The 24,112-nt window shown below is 33.4% G+C and overlaps 1 protein-coding gene and 1 long non-coding RNA gene across 7 annotated transcripts in view; both read right to left on the reverse strand.

Annotated features, from left to right (window-relative positions):
- Nucleotides 1–24,112, reverse strand: part of LOC135844806 (trehalase-like) — a 94,983-nt gene that overhangs the window by 62,962 nt on the left and 7,909 nt on the right. Inside the window, exon 1 of one of the 4 annotated variants that reach the window (XM_065363170.1) lies at nucleotides 7,499–7,836. The exons of 2 other annotated variants lie outside the window; for them this stretch is intronic. In XM_065363170.1, coding sequence (XP_065219242.1) covers nucleotides 7,499–7,611 — 113 coding nt within the window. In that variant the 5' untranslated portion in view covers nucleotides 7,612–7,836. Of the gene's footprint in view, nucleotides 1–4,616; nucleotides 4,777–7,498; nucleotides 7,837–24,112 lie in introns of those variants that run through there. One more of the 4 variants, XM_065363189.1, reaches the window with a different exon arrangement.
- Nucleotides 313–4,610, reverse strand: LOC135844829 (uncharacterized). Of its 3 annotated transcripts, none has more exons than XR_010558647.1 (3): nucleotides 1,884–4,610; nucleotides 750–1,083; nucleotides 313–588 (listed from the first exon to the last, which is right to left on the reverse strand). It is a non-coding gene; the product is annotated as an uncharacterized LOC135844829 (long non-coding RNA). The 3 variants fall into 3 exon arrangements; XR_010558649.1 differs by having other exon boundaries at nucleotides 313–432; nucleotides 515–588; nucleotides 750–4,610; XR_010558643.1 differs by having other exon boundaries at nucleotides 750–4,610.

Genomic DNA, 24,112 nt, shown 5'->3' on the forward strand with positions numbered 1-24,112 from the left:
ACTCTACGCATTAATTTATCTATACATTTGTATAATTAGGTTATAAAATAGCACAAAATATTTTTTTTAAATTTTTTTTTACAAACATACAAAATTTGTACTCTAAAACTACGATACAATAATACATGTATGTAAATTTTTTTTTACAAACTTAAAATAAATTCAATTTATTTTTTGAATGTTTACAATCATTTTTTTATTTTTTTTTACAAACTTATATTAACGTAAAATACGTTTACAGAATCAAAAAATTTAAATTCAAAAAGTTTTTTCCAAAAATTTACAAAAATTTTAATTTTATTTTTTTTAAAATTCTTTTTTAATTTTTTTTATTTCTTAACAAAGATATCACATTCAGGGCACAGAAGGCCATGTTGACTCAGACCGTAGACGGATAACATTCCTTTCAAAAATCTAGCTATCTTTGTCTTCCTGTGGAACAAAAATGGCATAAGTTTACTCAAATTTTATTTTTAATTTTTATCTAAAATTATTTTCTATGAAAAAATACAACCTGAAAAAGAAGTCCATGAGCCAAGAAAAAGGATCTGTGCATTATTAGTTAAGGAAATCTTCTTTGTCTTCTTACTGGAACAAAAAGAATTAGGTTAGAATTTTCTAATTTTAAAATTAAAATTAAAATTATCATTTTAATTATCATTTTTCCTACTTATTTTTTTTTTAACTAATTTAAACTACGTAATCGTAAAAATGCTATAAAAATAAGCCAAATTTTTAGATTTACTCACCTTATTGTAAATACGAAAAATATCCCAACAGACTGGTTCAACTTTGGCTCAATCCTATTTTAAGTTTCACCCATCTTTCTCTGAACTGGTCCTAAACAAAAACAACATTTTTTATTTAATTTATTTCATAACTTTAAAATTTTTTTTTAGAAATAAAAAATGTACAGATATTTTAAATCGATCATGTGTTTAAATTAGACTGATTAATCCTAAGAAACAAAAATGCTCTTAAATTTTACATTATTTAATAAAAATGTAAATATGTTTTTGTACTTATCTTTAGTTTTTGATAAACAAAGTAATTCTCTTGCCATCGTCGTTGACCAAAATACACCTGTAAAGAAGAAGAAAAAACTTGAAATTAATTATGAGAAATAAGACTGACTAGAAATTAATTTATTCTTAATTAACTATAAAACAACGTTAAACAAATAAAAAAGAAGAAAAACAACGTTGCTTAGAATTAAGTTTGTTTAGGTACATTCCTATTTATTTTTATAATTTTTCTTAAAAATTTATTTCCCTTTAAACTTTTTTAAATTTTTTCAAAATTTTTTTTTAATTTGTTTTATGTTTCACCGAATAGTGGTGGTAAGTAGTTTCGCTTTCAACCGAACTCCGTGTACAACAGAAAGGTAGCGCAATTTTTTCCAAAAACTTAGCCCTCTATCATAAAAATAAAATTCCAAAATGTCAATTTTCTTTTGAAAAAATGAACATTTTTTCCAATAGAAAAACAATTCATTTTTCCTCAACCTTTTTTTTTTTCTCTCATTTTTCAAACTTCCCTAAAAAACAATTCTTTTTTGGATTTTGAAGAAATGACAATTTTTCTAATAGAAAAATAACTCACTTTCTTCAAAGTTTTTCCAAATTTTTTAATTTTCTTTTCTTTTTTTTTTTTCTTATCAATGATCAGTTTTGAACATTTCAAATGCTCAAATATTACATCAAACTTTGATAAAATTTTTTCCTTTAGAATTTTTTGAACTTTTTCTTTTTTCAAATTTTTTTATTTTTTTTAACTTTAAAAAACTCTACCCAAATCATTCAATGAATGATTTTCCAATAGAAAATCATCCATTTTTTCAAAATTCTTAGTAAAAACAATAGCTATACTCAAGCCAACCTTACCAGCAATTTTTCTTCAAAAATTCTTGGTCAGACTATCCAAAGACAACAAAGCCAAACAACCACGAACTTCTTGAGCTTTTTTCATCTTCTCCTGAAATCATAAAATTGAGGAAGGGTACCTTTTAGATTAACCCTCCCCCTCAAAAATTAAATCGTACTTAAATACTTACCATTTCGGCCATGACCCTGCTGCGGAGTGACCAGATCAAAGGTAGCTTCTGGATTGATTTATTGATATCTTGACTTCGGTCAAATATTGATGGTCAATTGTAGTTACTCTTTATCAGTAAGAGTCAACTCACCAGCACACTCAAAATCCACCTCACTTTTGGAATTATAATAAAAACCAAAGAGTTTCAAAATTTATTTTGGGATTACTATTCCCCGCATCACTCAAGCAAAGTACGGGGGGCAATAGGGTCACATCCAGTGAAGCACAATGTCACCTTTTTTCAAAATTTCCGTGCTTTCCTCTACATTTCCTCAGGGGATACTTTAGAAGTAAACCCACGTTAGGGGCAAATGTAAGGGGACAATATGCCTTCACTGGCTAGACAGGGATATTCATCGTATCTCTCTCAGTGGGTTTATAAATCTTTCATCTAAAGGAAGTACTGGAGAATCCAATCAATAGTTCGATTCTACAGTACTTTACTTAGATGAAAGTATATATTCGATGCACTTAGGTAAGGTGTTAAGTACGTGGGAACCACCCAAGAGGTGTTTTCACATCGTTCCATTAAGGGCAGATGTGAAAAGCTCACAAGTTCGTAAAGCTCAATTCCTTCTCAACTCGAGGCTAGAAGCCAAGTTGAGATGGAATTGATCTTCACTTGTCGATTCGCGCTTCGTCTGGTAGGTCTGACCGCGGAAAAGTAATAAGGCCACTCACTCCTACGTAAGAGTTGTGCTTGAGTCCCAGGTCCTCTGCCTTAACGTTCGTGTTTAAGGGAGAGTATTCGCGTTTAAACTTAAGTCTTCTAAATTCGCTACCCAACGCGGGCAATTCGATAGTTACACGCAGATAGGTAAAAGCGATCCTACTTGCGCCACTATTCGGTGGAATATATATTGGTTATACGCGTAGAGTTTTATATGTTTTAGACTTAAGTTTCGTGTTGTAATTTTATTCCAAAATTATAATACACTATTCGTGTTTATCGTGTGTTCTTATTTCGCGTGCGGTTCGAATTAATACAAGGTAAACTCGACTAAATCTGTTTAAATTTATACATATTGGTGTTGAAATAGCTGAGCTAGCAGCGGGTAAGTACTGTTTTAAAAGGTGATATATTACATCTCTTAGGGAGTTAGATTCATCCTGACCTATTAGGGAAATATTCTTATCCTCCCAACGTACGCAACGCCTCTATATATCTATTTAACACTCTGATCAAAATTTTCCAAATAACCTCTTTTTCGAGAAAACCTCTGGGATTGAGGGGACCAACATTGCTTGCGGTTAAGTTTTTTTTTGTTTTTGAAAATATAGTCATTCAGAAAAGTGTTGACCAAAAATGATAAATTTTCGATAGACGAGTGCATTTTAATTTGCGCAAATTTAGTTCTTGGGCTTGGGTTGGCGTTGGATTGGAGGGACCTGAGTGCGATGACCTTGACCCAAAATTCACGAATCTTCAAATTTTAAGGAAAGGGATGAATGGAAGTGAAATGGTTAAAAAAAAATCAAAATAGGAATCGAATTGATCGGAAATTGAAAGTTGTGTTACATAACCAAAAATCATCCTCTTAGACTGATACGGAGGGGAGAAGACTGATTTTTTTCGTATTTTTTGACAACACCCCTTCTCCCCTCTTTCTAAATTGACCTAGGAGACTGGAACTTGGCAAGTATGGGAGGTTTCAACTTATCAACCCTTCCCCACCCTTTTCAGCTACAAAAAAAGTGAATTTTCGTCCTTTTTAAAGGTTTTTGATTTTGAATGAATCGCCGAAACATCGTCAAATTAATCGAAGAGGCCGAATTTGAAATATAAAAATAAATCTGAAGAGTACCTTAAATGTGTCCTCTATATTGAAGGTTTCGACTTTTCAACCTTTCCTCGTCCCTTTTCAGCAAAAATAAAGTGAATTTTCTCGTTTTTTAAAATGATTTTCGATTCAGAATCATCGCTGGGGCCTCCCCAAATTGACCTATGAGGCTGAAATTTGGGGATTTACATCTGTACAGAACCTGTGGTGTGCTTCTTGAAGGTTTTGTAAAATTTTCAGAAAAAAATTATCGACTTTTATTCATTTTATTTTTTGGTTATGAATTTTTTCAACGTTTGAGAGGCTCCACACAAAGGGACCAAATAAATTTGTAGGAGGATGTTTTTTCTTGAAAAAAAATATGTACAAAAATTTTGAGGGAGAAATGGAAAACGTTTGGGTAAATAGAATTTTTTTTGAATATTTTTCAACTAGAGAAGGGGCTCACAGGATAACTTTTTTTGACTTAAGAGAAAATAACAAAAATGGAATGGGAGTCTTAAAAATGTCAAACTTCAAAATAAACGCCATTTCACTAGACGAAGGCGAGGGGGGGGGGGGCTGAAAGCTGAAAATGTTAAATCGTCTGTTTGTACTTTAATGTTTTGGGTGACATTTGAAGCTCAGAACGAAGGGAGCAAAATAACAACATACAGCATCGAATATTTATAAATTGAAAATAAAATTCAACCAATTAGGACATACATAGAATTTTACAATGAGAAAAGCGTTTGACCATACCTCACTTGTGCGTACCAGCATAAGAGCAGCAAAATGAGACTCATTCACTCTCAGAAACATGCAGAAAACGGTAGAAAAAAATTCATTTCAACGCAACGAACTCATCTACAAAAATAGCATACTTAATGGCGAAGATGATTACACTCGAATAAGATGTAAGTAAAAATTCAAACGAGGTTATAAAATATCGCTCGTAAAGAAATTAGGTATCTACACCGTTAATGGGAGGAGACCAGCAGAATCAAATCAATCAATCAATCAATCAGGGGCCATTGCTTCTGTGTAACCCCCTTCTCTTGCCACAGATCTGTTCTCAAAGCTCTTCCGGTTTATTTTTATCGACTATTTAATTCCTATACGATCGATAATTATTAATTCATCAAAGTTATCAAATCAGATTCTTCAAAATGAGACTCGAGCTCGAGAGTAATATTGAGTAATATTTCATCATACGTGTAAACGCAACCTTTCTCGGTAAACCGTAGCGAACTGAAGACATTTAATAGAGCTGGGGGTCAAGAATTTCATTCGAAACACACAATTAGATTTTTAAACCATTTCAATAGAATTTTTATCTCAAAATATTCTAAAAGAAAAAAAGGTGATAAAATCAATTAAACCTTGATGTGGTGTTTTTGCAAAAAAAAAAAAAAAAAAAAATCGCAAATGTGATCAGATTAATGCATAAGTAAGTATATCTAAAAAAAAATCAATTACAAATGTTACTGACTCGGAAAGAAATTAGACCTTTTGAATTTGCAAAAACACCACGTCAATTGATAAATCGAAATCGACCATCGTAAGTTCAAAAAAAATCAAAAAGGTTATCTTTTCAAAAAAAAAAAATTAGCATATCATGGCGATAAATTTGACGATTTCAGCGAATGAATTCAAGCAATGAATCCACCTTTTTAGCGTATCTTGGCACAGATTAAATTTGAAATAAAAACAACCTATAAATAAAAAGGAGTCAAAAAAACACGATTCCTAATTTCTTTTTTCAAATTACGAAAACCAAATTACTCGATTCGAGGCTTCAAGATACCTACATCTCGATTTACCCACAATTTTTCAATTCAAAAAGTCATATTAAAATTGAATTTCTGAGAACAATCTGTTCAAGTGTTCGTTCATTAACCCAGTATTTCCGATTTGTTTCTCAAAGTCATAACGAATGAAGCACCAGTCCTTACAAAAAGCTCATCTATTTTGAAAATCCATCGTTAAAAAAATGATTCATTCGAAGCCAAAGTAGAAAAGTAAACACTAATAGACTAATTATTTATATTGGCATCGTTCGAGATATACGAAGACGCAATAATTCAGTCGACTAAGTAATCAACAAATAACTATTTATCCAAGTATACCAGAAAATATTGACGCTGATTCTTCAAAAAAAAAAAAAATCTTCGAAACAATAATAGCAACAGGTGGTCTGATCAAATTTCAGCCATCTGAAGCGGAAAACACCTCGAAATTAAAGGGTTATTCGTTAATGATGTAAAAATTGCATCAGTTTTGAAAGATGACACACAAATAAGTACAGTTCTCTTCGCACATTAATTTCCAAGACAAAAATAACTCGTGCCCAATTAACTCTTTTGTCTTTTCTCTTTCAAGCAACAAAAACAAAAATTATACCAAAATTTGAGTTAAAGCCATTGATTTTTTCCAAAATTAAAATGGCCAGGAATGAAGATCCTCAACAATCAATTCAAATACAGCTTATACAAACAATTACATAGAGTCTAAGTGATCCCCCCCCTAAAATCGTAATTAATACAAAAATTTCAAATCAACTCTCCATCCTTCCTCATCTTTCTGCCACAAAAATTACACAAATCATTTTTTAAAAAATTAGGTACAATTTTCTTCGCATTCAGACTTGAAATTGGAAATTCAAAATTGAACTAAAAACGACCAAAACCAAATTTTCATTTTTTTAAAAAATTACTTCACCCCCCCCCCCTCTCCATCCGGCTTTTCAAACACAAAATTGACCAATTAGAAAGTCGATTTTAAAATTTTTTCAAGCAATTGTGTTTAAATTTTTCAAGCTATTTTTAAAAAAAATAAATTATAACTTTTTTCTATTTTTATCATCCTCACATAATTTAATTTCAAAATTTCTATTTTAAAGACCATCAAAAAATTCCTAAAATAATTTATAATTTTTCATCCGGAAAAATGACAAGTTTACTCTCAAATTGATGAAATTCGAGGACGAATAATCCACAGAAAGGTCAAATTTTGCAAATTATCAATTTTCTTTTAAATTTTGAAAAATTTCAAAAACAGTTATTTTAAAATTTCCTCAAAGATAACTCAAATCAATTTTCATTTCTAACTACCATTTTTCTTTTCATTCAGATTAAACATTAGAAATTCAAAACTAAACTAAAAAGAATCAAATGATAATTTTTCATTTTGAAAAAAATGATTACTTCACTCTCCCCACCCTCTGACCATCCAAGCACAAAATTGGCCAATTTAAAATTTGATTTAAAAATTTTTTCAGGCGTATGCTTGAATAATAATTCAATTTCAAAAATTTTACTTTAAAGACCACCAAAAAATGCATAAAACCAATTTTTTTCAAATTTATAACCATTAATCCGAAAAAGTTACAAATTTACTCTTAAATTGATGAACTCAAAAACCGAAAAATTCACAGAAAAGTTGAATTCTTAAAATTATCAATTTTCTTTCAAATTTTAAAGAAATTTTAAAAGCAATTATTCCCAAAATTTCCTCATCAAAAATTACTCCCAAACTCTTCCAAAAAACCTGCATTTTCCTCCCTCACACGTACAAATTTCAAATTTTCAAAGCTCCATAAACCAAAATTTGTAAAAATACATCAAGGCTAATTTTTCTCTTACCTTCTACGTAAATGCACAGCTACAGAGCATCTTTGGACAAACACTTTATAACACGTAACTTTACCATGATACGAGTGTCTTCTTTTCGTGTGTGTTTCCGGAATATTTTTCATTTTTACTCGAACGAAAGAATCAACGAATTAAAAAATTTTCAAAAAAAAAAAAACGCGGAGAAACTAGGAAAAAAATTACAAAACTAAAAAAAAAAAATTTACGGCCGAAGAGCGAATGAGCACGATACGCGTAAGAAACGAGCTCTGTCGAAGTGATCGCGTGTTCTAACGCGTTTACACGGTAGCCTTACGAAATGTGCATTGATAAGAAACCGTCTACGAGCTGAAAAATATAACTCGCGGAGACGGCGGCTGCGCGGGGGCGCGGGGGGGAGGGGGCCAGGAGTCGCGAGTAGCGCTAGCTAATTTTCAAAAGTACGTAATGTGCAAAAAAGCTCTCCTCGAGAGTAGGGGGTACCACGTCGTCGTCGCGTATACGTATTTATCGCGAATAAACAAGCGTCATTTTTTTCGAGAAAAATTACAGACACACACACACATTTATACGAGTAATCATACATTTGTAAATTTACAGCTCGCTAAGCAATAAGCATATCGCATATCGACGCAAATCTCAATCTCAATACTCGTATAAAGGGGGTGTGCCTGCTAGAAATGCGCGCAATAACCAATCATCCTACGTCCTCCACTTGAGCTTGGGAGAATCAGGCGACGATGCAGCACGATGGTCGATGGGCCAGGGGGGGAAGCACAGAGAGAAGTGAAAAAATTACTGGCTTTAGTTTCAAATTGCATCATTTTTGTTTGGTGATTGTGATTAGCGGCGCCGCGTCGGCCGCGTCCGCGTCCGCGTCTCCGGGTCAAGCCGAAGCGAATCAACATAAACAAAAAAATTCAACATCGTTAACGGTAAATGCGTCGCACAGAACCGAGTTCCGCAGCCGCATCCGCACTTGAGAATTTCTAACCGGATGTAATAAAATTTTTTACACCAATTTTCCAACGTACGATACTCGACATTCGACCAATTGTCGTCGCGCCATTTTAGTAGGACGCGATACCAAACATAGAAAATTTCTCACCCCTGTATACGAATCCCCCTCCTATCTTCTCGGCATAGCCTGTATAAAGGAAACCGCTTACGAGCGAAATTAAAATTTATTACGTCGAGTGTCTAAAAGAGTCCATTTCGGTGCCAATTTAATGTGAAAATTGCATACAAAACAGAACGGCGAATATTCCTACGTCAAAATACATAATATTAACGAATTCGATCCATTTTTTCTAAAATTGGCATCTTCTTTACTCGTTTTTTTGCATACGACGACCTTTGGAACGCTCGAGGAAATTCCTTAGATGACATTGCGGTAATTTTTTTGCGGAAGAACGCGATTTGAAAATGACCCTCGGTGGCTGCGAAATTTATTCTAATAGAATCAACATAGACGTATTACGTAGAGGCATGGTGATAGTTGTTCTGACTAGAATTTTCATCAGTTTTATCACCCCAAATCAGATTTCATCAGAAATTTGAAACCCTGACGTGAGGATCCAGATTCAGTTTTTAGTCAAAAATTGGAGAAAAAACTAAAAATTCGTGTAAGTTGAATTACAAGTTGGTTTCTTATGATGAAATGTCTTGAAATTTGAAAACTGTCTCGTAAAAAAAACAAACATATATTCAGAGGAGGATTCAAGAGCACAGCTTCTCATATCAAAATTGATGGTATTTCACTTTTAGAAATTTATGAATTTTGGAAAGCTGTTGCCCTAGCGAGCCAATTCGTTCTTTCACAAACCCTTGATCAATCAAATTTGAAAAGCACAAACAAGGAAACTGCACACGAACCCCCCCCCCCTCCGCAATGTTGGGAAAGATCATGGTATGAACCTCGGAAACCAAACTTTTAGCTAAATATTTGAATTGATTTTTCGATTTTTTGATAATCCAAAAATCGCGATTTTCATTTTTTTGAAACAAGAATAGTCAAAACAGGACTCGTATTCAACCCCCCCCCCTCCCCCCAACCGAAAAAATGAGTGATTTCAGTCATCAAAAAATTGACAAAACACGAGCAAAACACTTTAACGAAGAAAAAATCACGAAAAACTCACAGAAGATTACATTGAAGAGTTCTGGTTGCTTTGAATCATTTTTACAAACAGCGAGAGTTTCGACAATTCTGGCAACAAAAAAAAACAATTTTTGGCAAAATGAAGCGAAACTTCAACAATTTTAACAAAAGCATGGGCCTTCAGGAAAATTTTTGAAAAAACGCGAGACCTTTGGTTTTTTTTTTAAAAAAAGACAATTTTTATATTTTCTTTTAAAAAAATGAGAATTTTTTACAATTTTTAGCAAAAAGCAGGAGTTTTTGGGAATCAGTGGCAAACTTTTTAGGCAATTTCTGACAAAAAAAGAGGCTAAAAAAAATTAAAATCTTCAGCAATAGCGAGAAAAGCAAAAATTTGGCAATTTTTTGGAATCATTGGAAAAGAAGTTACATATTATTTCAAAATTGTTTTTAAAAAGTGAGTCTTTTTTTTTTGCATAAGTATTCCAAGTAAAAGAACTTCGGCACTTCTTTGTGCAATGTTTGGAAATTTCAGCTTGAGTTTTTGGTAAAAAGCAGGACTTGATGGGCACTTGTTAGCCAAAAAAGTTATAATGTTTTCGCAATCTTTGTCGAAGATGAAAGACTCTTTTTCATTTTTTTTAGTTAAAAAACGACTTAATGGCTTTTTTGGCAAAAATGCGGGCCTTTTGACAGTTGATACGAAAACATGAAGATCTTTTTTATAATTTTTTTGCGACAAAGCGACACTTTCGCCCACGCTTTACTCGAGCGAATTGCATATGACGCAGTTGTTCGAACTTCCAAAAAATTTTGAGATTAGAAAAATTGAACAGAAAAATTTCAAAATTACCTACATATTTGAAATGTTCTAAAATATTTGAAAATTAGTATAACGTGTAGGTACCTTGTCCATTTTCATTTTCAAATATTTTAGGCGATGCAACGCTCCGAAAATTTTGAAAAAATTCAGAAGAATTCTAAACTTTTGCTTTCCAACGAATTTGAAGTCCCTCAATTTTCAAGTTGGAGGATTTATTCAAAATTCAAATTAATATCTAAAAATTCAGAACAGACAACTCTTGAATTAGGTAGTCAAATTATTGTAATTTTAGAAGATTTTGATAAATACAATTTCTTATTTGATATCATTAGAATAAAAATAATTAGTCAAGAATACAACAAAATGATTGAGAATGAAGGAAATAGAAATAATGTAGTTCTTTCTTATAATTTTGGAACATCTATAGACAGTCCATTCCAAGACCCTTCCACCCTAATCAGAAAGAAATCTTTACTCACAAGCTGCAGGGCTGCCTCAATGCAAATTTACAAAATATCAAAAAAATTGCCATTAAAACTGAAAAAACGAAAGCTGGAGGGGGGGGGGGGATTAAATTTGCAAAAAAAGCTTTCAAGCATAATTTGTAAAAAAAAAAATAATTTCAAAATGTTAAGATAAAAATCAATCATTTCAATGAAGAAAAAATCACGAAAAACCCACAGAAAATTAGGTACATTGAAATGTTCTGGAACCCGTTATAATTTTAAAAAATGGAATTTCTTTGAAACTTTTTGATAAAAAGTAAGATTTTTTGACAATTCTGGCAAAAAAAACAATTTTTGGTGAAATGAAGCGAGACTTTGACAATTTTGACAAAAGCCAAGGGCCTTTTGGACAATTTTTGAAAGAAAGTGAGACTTTCAGGTTTCTTTTTGAACAAAAAGACAACTTTTGGCTACTTTGTTAAAAAACGGGATTTTTTTTACAATTTTGAGTAAAAAGCAAAAACTTGACAATTTTAGTAAAAAGTAGAAGCTTTTGGGAATCACTGGCAAGCTTTTTTTGTCATTTTCTGACAAAATATGAGGCTAATGGATAATTTTTGAAGAAAAAAACTACCTAAAATCTTCATCAATCAGCAAGAAAAGCAAAAATTTGGCAATTTTTGGGAATCATTGAAAAAGAGGTTACATATTGTTTCAAAATTGTTTTTAAAACAGAGAATTTTTTGGAATTTTCCAAGTAAAAGAACGACACTTTTTTGCATAATTTTGGGAAATTTTAGCTCGTGTTTTTGAACAAAAGCAGGACTTATGACATTTAATGGCAAAAAAATGATGACTTTTTTCGCAATCTTTGCCAAAAATGGGAGACTTTTTTCAATTTTTCGGTTGAAAAGCGACTTTTTGGCCTTTTGTTGGCCAAAAAGGGGCCTTTAGGCAGTTGTTATAAAATCATGAAGACTTTTTTAGAATTTTTTGCGACAAAGCGACACTACCAATAAGAGGACTTTTTAGGCAAGCAAGCCATAAATCAATGCTTTTTGGACGTTTTTACGAAAAGGGCACAAATTTCATAGCTATTTTGACAAAAATTATGCCCATCAGACTATTTTGTCAATAAAACAACTTCCTATTGACACTTCAACAATTTTAACAAAAAACAGAAATTTTTGTAAAATTTTGACAAGACCATGATTTTTTTGGACAATTTTGACAAGGACAAGACTGCTTGAAAATTTTGGAAAAAATTGGCCCTTTGTGACAATTTAACCTAAAATGGGCATTTTTGTAAATTCTGGCAAAAATGGACCCTTCTTGACTATTTTGATAAAAATTGACGCTTCAACTTTTTCCCCCAAAAATTAAAACTTTTTGACAACTTTTCCAAAATTAACACTTTCTAACCAGAGCAAAGACAAAAAAAAACAGAACTACTTGTACATAGAACAAAAATTGGATTTTCTGAACAGGTGAAGCGAAAATCAATTTTCTTAGAATCTGGGGGGGGGGGGGGGAGGAGTACAAAAAATTATGGACTAACAACTTTTGAGAATTAGCACACCCCCCCCCCCCCCCGGTGAAAAATAAATGCACGAGATAAGCGCTAAAGCGAATTTTTTGATTTTTGGTGAATTATTTTTTCAAAATCAAACTAAGGTCAAAAGGAAGAGAAAAATTAGAAATTTTACCAGAATTTTCGAACTCAACCTGAAATTGATCGGAAACGATTCCGAGCCGTTTTGAGCAGTTCATGAAACCTCCATCAGATTTCTGAAAGTTGAAATTTCCACAAAAATTCACTCATGGGGTTAGAAAGCTGAAATTTACTCCAATTATACACTAATTCCCACATTCTGAATTTCTTGGAGCTAATTTCAAGTCGTTCTGGAGCCTCCAGCCGTGTTTTAGAAATTCTAGTTTCCGAAAAAATACCTTAAAATCTGCCCAATTCAAAATTCTAACCTTTTTCTCACTCTTGCCCCAAATTTTGATTCCCCAAAAATTCACTGAAAGTCGAAAATGAACTTCAACTTTTGAAATTTTGACATGTGATGTAAGTATTTTTGCATACCTACTTTCTCGATTTAGCTCCACTAATTCAATATTTTTCTACCAGTTGGGTACCTGTTGTGTCGAACAAATCTTCACCTATCCATTACACGAGTATTTTTCAATCGAAATTAGCCACACAACTGTATCATGTCACATACACTCGTAGGTACCTAACACACGTAAAAAATAATGCTTTATACATATTTTGAAAACATCAACGGCTCCCGACAGTCGACGTCTGTCTGTCTCTGTTCTGTTCCCATCCCAATACCCTGCTTTACTTTACGTACCTACATAGTACATAGTCAACGACACAAATGTCATTAGTTGCATCACACGCGCGCGTCAATATTTCGCCAAACAGAAGACAAAATAAGTGCGAGTAAATAAGTACGTAGGCATCTATTTTAACAGCAGGCTAGAGGCTAGAGTTACCAATCGTACCATCGAGCATTACCGGCTCATTACCATAAAATCGTGTCAACGAACCTAAAAATTCGCCAGCTCTACCGCCACCGCGAGAAAGAAAATTTTTTAAGGTCGTCGCCTCGCTGCAAAGCCAATTCGTCACCGTACCGGTCTCTCAGTCAAAGCGATCTCGATCTTGCGCGAAAATAAGTTACGGATTTTCTCTGTAGAGAGCCCCACTCTATACTCGTATCGTGTCCCAAAAAATTCAAATTCAAGTTCGAAAAAACGCATTTTCCTGACCTCCAAGTTGGGTGTTCAAAAGTCGATAACATTTTAATCGAACTTTCACCATCGAGAAAAATATCGCGAATTCCTATCTCTCGACTTGATGCGGCATTTCACGACTGAAATTATTATACCACACATACCTATCTATATTTCGCCTATACATCGAGAGAATTGAAAAATTCCAACTTGTATGATAAGAGAAGACTGCGCAAAAATAGAATTTCCGGGTATTAACATTACGACGAAGTACATTCAAATAAACAAAATCCAAACAACACGATTCAATCAAGAATTTTCCATTAAATGCCCGATAATTGGAACCATTAGTCCGTATAAATCGCACAACATATAGATAGCAGTTAATGAATTAATTCATATTTTTCCACTTATAAATTGCCTCATCATTCGGTCAAGTAACAAACCCAAACAAAAAATTATTAATCCCCGTATTATCTAATTTCCTTGAAAATCCTGTCAACAAATTCGAAAATCAAATTGCATCAGTTCCTCTGCCCCGAATGAACTCGGTCAATACCCAGGCCATTTGAACCAATCAGAATCGATAACACGGTTCAAATGCACACCAGATCAGACGAGTCTGCTACGACACGATCAATTAAGTCACGTGTAAGATGAAAACATTAAAAATACACGAAATACGAGAAATACGCCAAAGTTAATTTAAACTTTTTTGGTTTTTTATCAATCGAGCAATAAAAAACGAATTAAGCAGACTATCTTCGAAATTCGACACTAATTTCAGTCTTTTCATCCAATCAGCGAAAAGCTCGCGTAATCAGCTCACATTCGTGATAAACAAGGGGCAACAAGGGTTACGCAATTTTCCTAATCTAAAAGATCTATACTTATATCGCGGGGATGTCATTCAGAGGTTGACCTCATTATAAACAATTTCCAACTTCGGGGCGCAACTATTTGATTACATTGCCTCATAAATTTTCATATCTTAATAATCGATCGCCAATCGCATTGCAATACGAGTACATACAATAATTTGTGTATCTCGAGCAAAAGAATATTATGTACTGTTTATAAATTCAACACTACAGTCTACATCTACATATCCTATATTATGGTATTTTATTTTTATTTTTACTCGATTCCTCAATACTAAATATCATTTCAGGATAGGCTTATTATACCCACGTAAACGTAGGGTATCTGTTGATGCTTGTAAACGGTGTCAAATTCCATTCAACGTCAGCTAAATTAAAAATAATAAAAATAACTCATAGGTACGTTCGAGCGAAATTATACGATAGTTTGCATTTTCTCGTCATTTAGCTCGGCCTAAGCTCGATGCAGTTTTTAATAAAAATCACGTGGCGATATTATATAGTCGCGTTTTATTTGAAATGTGTAAAACTCGACAAACTGGATGAAAAATTCAGCGTGTGTTTGTTTTACAAACGAAAATTTTGTAAATATTTTCTCCACGTTTTGAAAACATTATATACGCGAGTCATATTTTACGATGCACCCCCTGTTCCACATATTATGTATTTACAATTGACAATCGCGTAAATTATTCATTACGAGGAAAAAATCTACATTAGTTCGTGAATCGAAACGCCAGTTTCTTTTTTCAAGAAAAAAAAAATTGAAGAATGTTCATTTTGATTTTGGAGTATGCCAGTTGAAAAATCTATTCGGACATTTTGAACACTTCGCTGACCAATGAGCTAACAATTTTGAAAAAAATTTGGAACCGAATCGGAAAAGGACACAAAAATACACCACCATGAAAAATTTTGAACACTGAATTTTTTTGGTTGAATTTTAGCAGATCCCATGCTAAGCCAACATTTGGCTGGCATGCCATATGTATTTTTGTACCTTATCCAAAAAATCGATTCAACATCAATTCAAGCCGATTTGGTGCCTCCAGAAATTTTACTTAGCTAGTGCTCAATTCCCCCCTCCCCCTCCTCAAAAAAATGTAACCACAGAAACCAAAAAAATCTAGAAAAAGTGGCCAAAAAAGCGACAAAACGCGTTTTGTGAAAATTTAAAGTTTCAAAAATCTGCTGGAGGCTTCAGAAAATTTCAAAAAGTCGCTGGAGGATCCAAAACGACTTGAAATTCACCACCAGCAGTACTTCGTAGCGTATTGAATTTAGTTTTTAGAATAAATTTCAGCTTTACAAGTCCAATTTGATGGAATTTTGTGGGAATTTCGAGTTTCAAAAATCTGCTGGAGGCTCCAGAACTGCTCAAAACGGGTTGAAACCGTTTCCAATCGATTTGGCACGTCGAAAATAGGGCATATCCCAAATTTCAGCTTTCTTGGTCAATTTGGTAGAATTTTGATTTTTTCCCTCATTTTTGGCCTAAATTGGATTTTCAAAAATTCACCAAAAATCGAAAAACCCACTTTAGAACTTGAAATTTTGACAGGTGATAAATTTTTACATGATCTTTCGATCTACCTTAGTAAGGTTTGAAAAATTTCGTGCAAGCCCTATATGTTGAAACGTAAAATCTGCGATTTCGGCTGACCTGTCAATCAAAATGGCCGCCATTTTGTAAGTAAGGCCAACTTTTTTTTGGGCAAGTTTGCTTTAAAATGTTCCTTAGGATGTCCCCTTCAAGAAAAAAAGCTGTCCCGGAGAATCGGTGGGTGGGGGGGGGGGGGGTGCAATTACTCCTATTGTCATATGCCGGACTACAAGACATTGTAGCAAAAGGCAGGACTTTTAGGAGATTACTAGCAAAAAATGATGCTTTTTCACAATTTTTGAATTAGAATGTGACTTTTAAGGAATTTTTTGCAAAAACAGACAATTTTTAGCCATTTCAATGAAGTGCAAATTCATGTCAATTTTTGAAAAAGCGAGAATTTCCAACAGTTTTTGGTAAAAAGCAAGACATTTTAATACTAAGCATTTGGATAATTTTTGCAAAATAATGAGATTTTTGAAATTTTCTGCAAAAAAATGACAATTGTTTGCCATTATTGATGAAGCTAAAATTTATGTCAATTTTGATAAATTCGGGATTTATTGACAAAAACCTTTTTTGGTCTTAATTTTCAACCCAAAAAACGAAACTTTTTAGATAATTATAGGAAAGGATGTAAATTTTTTCTAGAAATTTTGCTACAGATCGAAAATTTTTATCAATTTTTGGCAAAAAAAATATATGTACGTAGCGACAAGTTTTAGGATTTTTTTTTTTTAGCAAAAAACGGGGCTTTATTATGTCAATTTTGATAAAAATTGAAATTTTTTAGGAATTTTTATAATCTTTTTTTTTCTTTAAGATGCATAAAAAAGTTGAATTCTTGGAAATGAAAAAAAGTAACTTTAATAACCACAAACGTTGAAAAAGTAACCAAAAATTATTTTCAGTAACTTTAGCAACCTGATTACTGGAAAAATAACCAAGCACCAGCCCTGATTGTAAAAATACGATTTTCAAGCCCAATATGAAAAGAATTCAAGGAATAAAAACAATTTTAAACACAATTGTACAAGACCAAACAAAAATAAAACTTCATTTATGACTCACCCAACATTTTCATATCGTTAATTCTACATATTCTCAAAGAGAAAAATTCGTAACTCACCTGAAACAAGGAAACAAAACAAATAAACGATTAGTCGACTACTTAAGTATATCTCGTAGAAAAATTCATTATCAAATAATACAGAGGGTCTAGTCTTTCAGAGAAATTATTTTCTTTGACTTTTCTCAGTTCTCCAGACAAATGTTTTCCAATTTTCCTGACTGATATTGAATAGTCACCTTGGTTATCCCGATGAGAGTAACATCGATGAAAGGTATGCTCAAAATGACTCGTTTTGGGGGGAGGGGGGAGGGGGAAATTGAAAAATAATTTTATACATTTCCATTCATCGCCCTCAAAACATGTCACGTGATTTTTTCCTTTTCCAAAAAATTTTGAAGATCGATATGAAAAAAACATTGTAATTTATAAACACCCCCCCCCCCAAATACTCGCGTTGAGAACCTAATGATTCACATGTCACACGATTTTTTTCGATCAACTTCCAGGAAATTAAAGAGACAGTGGAAGGAAGTGTTGGGGGAGGGGGTCGAATCAAAAAACTTACTTGATATTCGCATTCTGCGCTACTGAAAACATATGAAACGATATGTCACACAATATTTGACATTTTTTGATATTTTGACCAAAACTTTACGGCTCTATCACTCCCCCCCCCCTTTCACCAATTTTTCGAATCCGTCACAAAAACATCATGGTTGTAAATGTAAATATTATAACATAAAAATGTATAATTCCTGTATCATTCAAAATTTTTAAATTTCATCCCCAAAATTTTGCAAGCTTTTGAAACTTGAGCTCTCAAAAAAGCTCAACTTTGACGAAAATTTTTGAATAGTATGTTGCGGAAATTCCGAGCAATCAGACAACAAAGTTGGCCATCATGACGAGAAATTTCACTGCTGAAAAAAAAACACCCCACCTGTATCAGAGGAAGGGGGTGGAGGGTCAATTATAACAATTTTTCTTGTTAGTGTTTCCAACGCTGAGGAATCTACGAAACGATTGTAGCAAAGTCGAAGAGCGTAAATGAAAACCGGATTAATTTAACATAAAGTGGTCCATGGACCCAACTGACCCAAGGGTCGTTCGTGCGAGTTCCAGAAATTTCTCCAAGAGCAAAGAACTTCTGACTTTTTGAATTTTTTGCCTCATAAGGTATGCTGTTCCAAGAAACCCACTCGAGATGCCCACTTGTAAATTGCCCTGCCTCCGGATAGCCTCGTTCAACAGGTCGAAAATAAGCCAGAACTCCATTTTCCCTCAGCCCAAATTCATTTTCGTGCCTTCTGGAGGAATTCAAAAATCCTGAAAAAATCGAAAGTATCGCTGGAGGCTTTCAGAATGACTGAAAATTATGGAATTTGACCGAAAGAGAGCCCGGTCAATATCGACTCCAAAACAGATTTCCATCATTTCAAGTAAAAATTTTTTTCTTCAAAAAATCGCAATTTTTTGGATTTTCAAAAATTTGCCCAAAATGAAAAATTTAGTCTTTTAATGACAATGGCATGCCTCTCCCCCAAGATGTTTTCGAAGATGCTAAACACAAAATATGACTTCAATTTTTTGATCCGACCTTTTCCACACCCCATAACCACTTTTAGAAGGGTCAAAACTTGCCAAAAGAGTAACATTTTCTGACTTTTCTCAAATTTCCACAGACAGATAGTTGGAAAAATGAAATTTTGTCTGATTAATATCGATTGCAAGGTTTCAGGAATACCAAAAATCAAAACTGACACTCTTTCGATCCAATTATAAAAAGTCTCGTGCAGACTGCACGTGGAAATAATCATCTTTCGAGATAATAAACTCAAGTACCATTCAACATTCCAAGATCTTCCACGAGGAGACCCGTAAACTTGGCTAAAAATCTAAAATTCATACATTAAAATCACGCAATAATTATCTCTTTCATTCCAGGCGCATTTACGAGTACACACAATTTGCCAAAATATCGATCCTCAGACAAGATAGCGAGGAACCATTTCAAGGACAACGATCGTGCCAATATCAAAGTACCTATGTACAGTCGAGCAAACCGGAAGTATTCTCAGCTGAATCCGCCACATCAACGCCTCCAGAACTGATCGCGATAAATACGTACCATAGATTAGATAATTTTCGAAGAATAATTTATTTGAAATTATTGAAAAGCTGTTTAAGGAAATTAATAGGTACTTCAATAATTTACGAATTTCAATGTAAATATACGCGCGAATTTAATCAGAATACATTATAAATTCTTTAAATACGTGGAACCTTTACTCGACAAAGATCTTATCATCATTTTTAACAAATTACATTTCACCTTCAGGGTGAAAAAAATCACGAATTCTTGTCTCGCAAGTTCTAAGCTGAGAAAAAAATTCGCCATCGAGTGCTATAATAAAATTTCTCATAAAAATAGTTCTATAATCAGCATCGACGACGATGACTTTCTCAAAGTACACTCGTAGTCGTAGTCGTACAATTAAACCAGTGGGTTCGAAATGGCAACAAAAAAAAATATACCGACGAAAACCAGTTTGATGTTAAAATTTTTGAATATTTCGATAAACTACGAGCAGCAGAGTTTCTACAGGGCACATAAATGGTGAAAAATTTCTATCTTCAACACCCAATCAGTAATCAGTATCAGTATTTTCAAAATACTCGATCGTATGAAAAATGTACGTAAAAGCACATTTCAGTGTACGTATTTTTTCCAATTCAAATGAAGCTTCCACTCGAACACATAAAAATATAAAGATAAAAGCTACAGCCAATCTGATGCAATACTCGATTAAATGTAGCTCTACCCTACCTCTAAGCACTCGGAATCGAGAAAACGAACAAATAAAAAGTCGAGTCGAGGTAGGTATTGGAAACTCTTATGGGAATTCTTTCGTTATCCGAGCACCTCACCTAAATAACTGTTTAATCGAAAATGTAATCGAACTCTCGTATAATGTATATTTCAACGGGTATAGTGGTACTTGTGCTTAGTCTATTTTTGGAACCATGAGTCAAAAAATTCGCATATATTTAAGGTTGTAGATAACGCAACCAAACGGTACGATTGCAAATTGGATAAAAAAAAATTGCACGACCACTGAACTGTTAACCGGTTTACTGTATTTTAATTTCGACGTGCGAATGCGACAAGCACAAGGCAGACATAGCCTATGTTCACGACCTATTAGCAACTGGTTATCAGCCGCGCCGGGACACGCCATCTCTAATTAACCAATCGTAGCTCGAGTTCGCTTCGTGTGTACATTATCACCATGTGTACACAGCACACATACAATTTACCGCGCTCAAATAGCGCATTCTCAATGCATAAGTGTACTGTTTATGTATGAAAATGATATCTATCTGACATTGTAATCGTACTCGTAGGTACACGTAACCTTCGTTGCCATAAGCATTCATTTTTTTTTTCATTTCAATTTCGCTTCCCTTTCTATTTTAAGAGAATTTTTTTCTATTTTAGATGTCTCTCCCGTCTATTCGTTATTCGATGCTATAGTCTTATTGTCTCGCTTTTGCTGAGTTGCTGTCGCTGTACTGTCAGCATAACCCCTCGTAACTAGACATGCCCATCTGTCTATGGCTATAAAAACGATGATCTTTCACATTACTGTCAACGATGAATGCATACGACTCGAGACGTGCATGACTGATGTATAGGTAACGTCTACATTGAACAGAAGGGTGGAAGGGTAGAGGGGAAAAATCAATTGAATACATCATCAAGAGAAAAATAAGATTTATATAATTTTATAAAAAATTTCAACTAGTTTTTTTCATTACCCCCCCCCCCCTCCTTCCTCTCTCCCATCACATCGTTCAGAAAAATCTGTATAAGATTCCAAGCACAAAATCTCGATAAACAGGTAACTTCCCAATTCGAGGCACATCGCTCGGTCTCATTTTATAGAATTCCGCAAAGGCTGGTAAATAGGAATTTTCTGAAAGTAAGTACACGTACTCAATTTTTCTCCTAGAAAAATAACTTTGGTAGTAACCAAAGAAATGATCGAAAAGTAACCAAAAAATTGAAAGACATGAGAAAAATATTGTTAAAAAATCACAAAAAATGCCAGAATATTTCAATTAAAATACTTATGGGTACTGGGAAAAACATAATTGAAGTCTAATTAAGTAATGAAACTCGATCAAGACTTTGACGATATCAGCCAAAAGCAGGACTTTTTCGCAATTGCAAATTTGCAATGGCAATTAAATGATAGCTTTTCCAAATTTTTGTGAGGAAAGTGAGAACTCTTTGGCAATAAAGCATGGCTTTTTTTTAATTTTTACAATTTTTGACGTAAAAGTGAGAACTTTTGCATGGTATCTAACGAATTTTTTTTAATGAAAAAATCACTTCTTTGCACTTTTTTTAAACCAAATTTTTAGAAAGCGCTCCAGTCGACCCCCTTCCACCAATACAAAAAAATTTAACACAAGCCAAATTTTTCACAGGAAAATTATTGAATTTGGATGAAAATTAACCGGCTAAGCTGACATCACATATTCCAAACACTCGTACCAATTTCATCAAAAAAGAAAACTTTTTTCTCAATGATTTGAAGGTTTTTGTTACTAATTTGAATTCTTACATTTTTTTACTATGTACCTTTTTGACTAAATTCACTATACTCCGGCATATGATAATAGGAGTAATTGCATCCCCCTCCCGATCCTCCGGGACAACTTTTTTCTTAACGGGGGCATCCTAAGGAACATTTTAAAGCAAACTTGCCCAAAAAAAAGTTGGCATTACTTACAAAATGGCGGCCATTTTGATTGACAGTTCAGCCGAAATCGCAGATTTTGCGTTTCAACATAGGACTTGCACGAAATTTTTCAAACTTTACAAAGATAGATCGAAAGATCATGCTAAAATTTATCACCTGTCAAAATTTCAAGTGCTAAAGTGCGTTTTTCGATTTTTGGTGAATTTTTGAAAATTGAATTCAGGCCAAAAAATGAGAGAAAAAAATCAAAATTTTACCAAATTGACCAAGAAAGCTGAAATTTGGGATATACCCTATTTTCGACATGCCAAATCGATTGGAAACGGTTTCAACCCGTTTTGAGCAGTTCTGGAGCCTCCAGCAGATTTTTGAAACTCAAAATTTTCATAAAATTCCATCAAATTGGAGTAGTAAAGCTAAAATTTATTTTAAAAACTAATTTCAAGTACTGCAGGTGAATTTCAAGTCGTTTTGGAGCCTCCAGCGACTTTTTGAAAGGTTGTATGGCGTTTTTTTTTTGGAAAATTGAAATTTTCTTAAAGCAGCTGGGAGCTTCAAAACCATTTGAAACCACCATGCAGTCTGCGAAGTAAATTTCAGCTTTCCATCTCCATTTGATGAATTTTTGTGAAAATTTAAAGTTTCAAAAATCTGCTGGAGGCTCCAGTAATTTTCAAAAAAGTCGCTGGATGTTCTACAATGACTTGAACCCACCTGAAGTCGTCTTCAGAGGATGTTAAAATTGGAGTGCAGAGTAAATTTCAGCTTTCCATCTCCATTTGATGAAATTTTGTGAAAATTTAAAGTTTCAAAAATCTGCTGGAGGCTTTAGGAATTTTCAAAAAGTCGCTGGAGGCTCCAAAACGACTTGAAATCCATCTGGAGTACTTCGTAGTGTACCTATCAAAATTAGTTTCCAAAATAAATTTCGGCTTTCCAACTCCTTTGATGAAATTTTGTGGGAATTTCTAGTTTCAAAAATCTGCTGGAGGCTCCAGAACTGCTCAAAATGGTTTGAAACAGTTTCCAATCGATTTGGCATATTCCAAATTTCAGCTTTCTTGAACAATTTGGTAAAATTTTGATTTTCCCCTCATTTTTGGTTCAAATTCGATTTTTAAAAATTCACCAAAAATCGAAAAACCCACTTGAGCACTTGAAATTTTGACAGGTGATAAATTTTTGCATGATCTTTCGATCTACCTTTGTAAAACCGAGAAAGTTAAAATTGGAGTGTGATGTAAATTTCAGCTTTCCATCTCCATTTGATGAAATTTTGTGAAAATTTAAAGTTTCAAAAATCTTTTGGACGCTCCAGTATTTTTCAAAAAAAGTCGCTGGAAGCCCAAAATTACTTGAACCCACCTGAGGTCGTCTTCAGAGGGTGTTAGAATTGGAGTGTAGAGTAAATTTCAGCTTTCCATCTCCATTTTGATGAAATTTTGTGAAAATTTAAAGTTTCAAACATCTGCTGGAGGCTTCTAGAATTTTCAAAAAGTTTCTGGAGGCTCCAAAACGACTTGAAATTCACGTGCAGTACTTCGTAACGTATTGAAATTAGTTTTTAGAATAAATTTCAGCTTTACAACTCCAATTTGATGAAATTTTGTGGGAATTTCAAGTTATAAAAATCTGCTGGAGGCTCCAGTTATTTTCAAAAAAGTTGCTAGAGGCTCTAAAATGACTTGAACCTACCTGAAGTTGTTTTTTGAGAGGTTGTTAATATTGGAGTGTAGAGTAAATTTCAACTTTCCATCTCCATTTGATGAAATTTTATAAAAATGTAATGTTTCAAGCATCTGCTGGAGGCTTTAGAAATTTTCAAAAAGTTTCTGGAGGCTCCAAAACGACTTGAAATTCATCTGCAGTACTTCGTAACGTATTGAAATTAGTTTTTAGAATAAATTTCAACTTTACAACTCCAATTTGATGAAATTTTGTGGGAATTTCGAGTTCTAAAAATCTGCTGGAGGCTCCAGAGCTGCTCAAAACTGGTTAAAACCGTTTCTAATCGGTTTGGCATGTCGAAAATAGGGTATATCCCAAATTTCAGCTTTCTTGCTCAATTTGGTAAAATTTTGATTTTTTTCCTCATTTTTGGCATATAAATTTGATTTTCAAAAATTCACTAAAAATCGAAAAACGCACTTTAGCACTTGAAATTTTGACAGGTGATGAATTTTCTC

Source organism: Planococcus citri, chromosome 1, assembly GCF_950023065.1.
Source record: "Planococcus citri chromosome 1, ihPlaCitr1.1, whole genome shotgun sequence".
NCBI classification, from domain to species: domain Eukaryota; kingdom Metazoa; phylum Arthropoda; class Insecta; order Hemiptera; family Pseudococcidae; genus Planococcus; species Planococcus citri.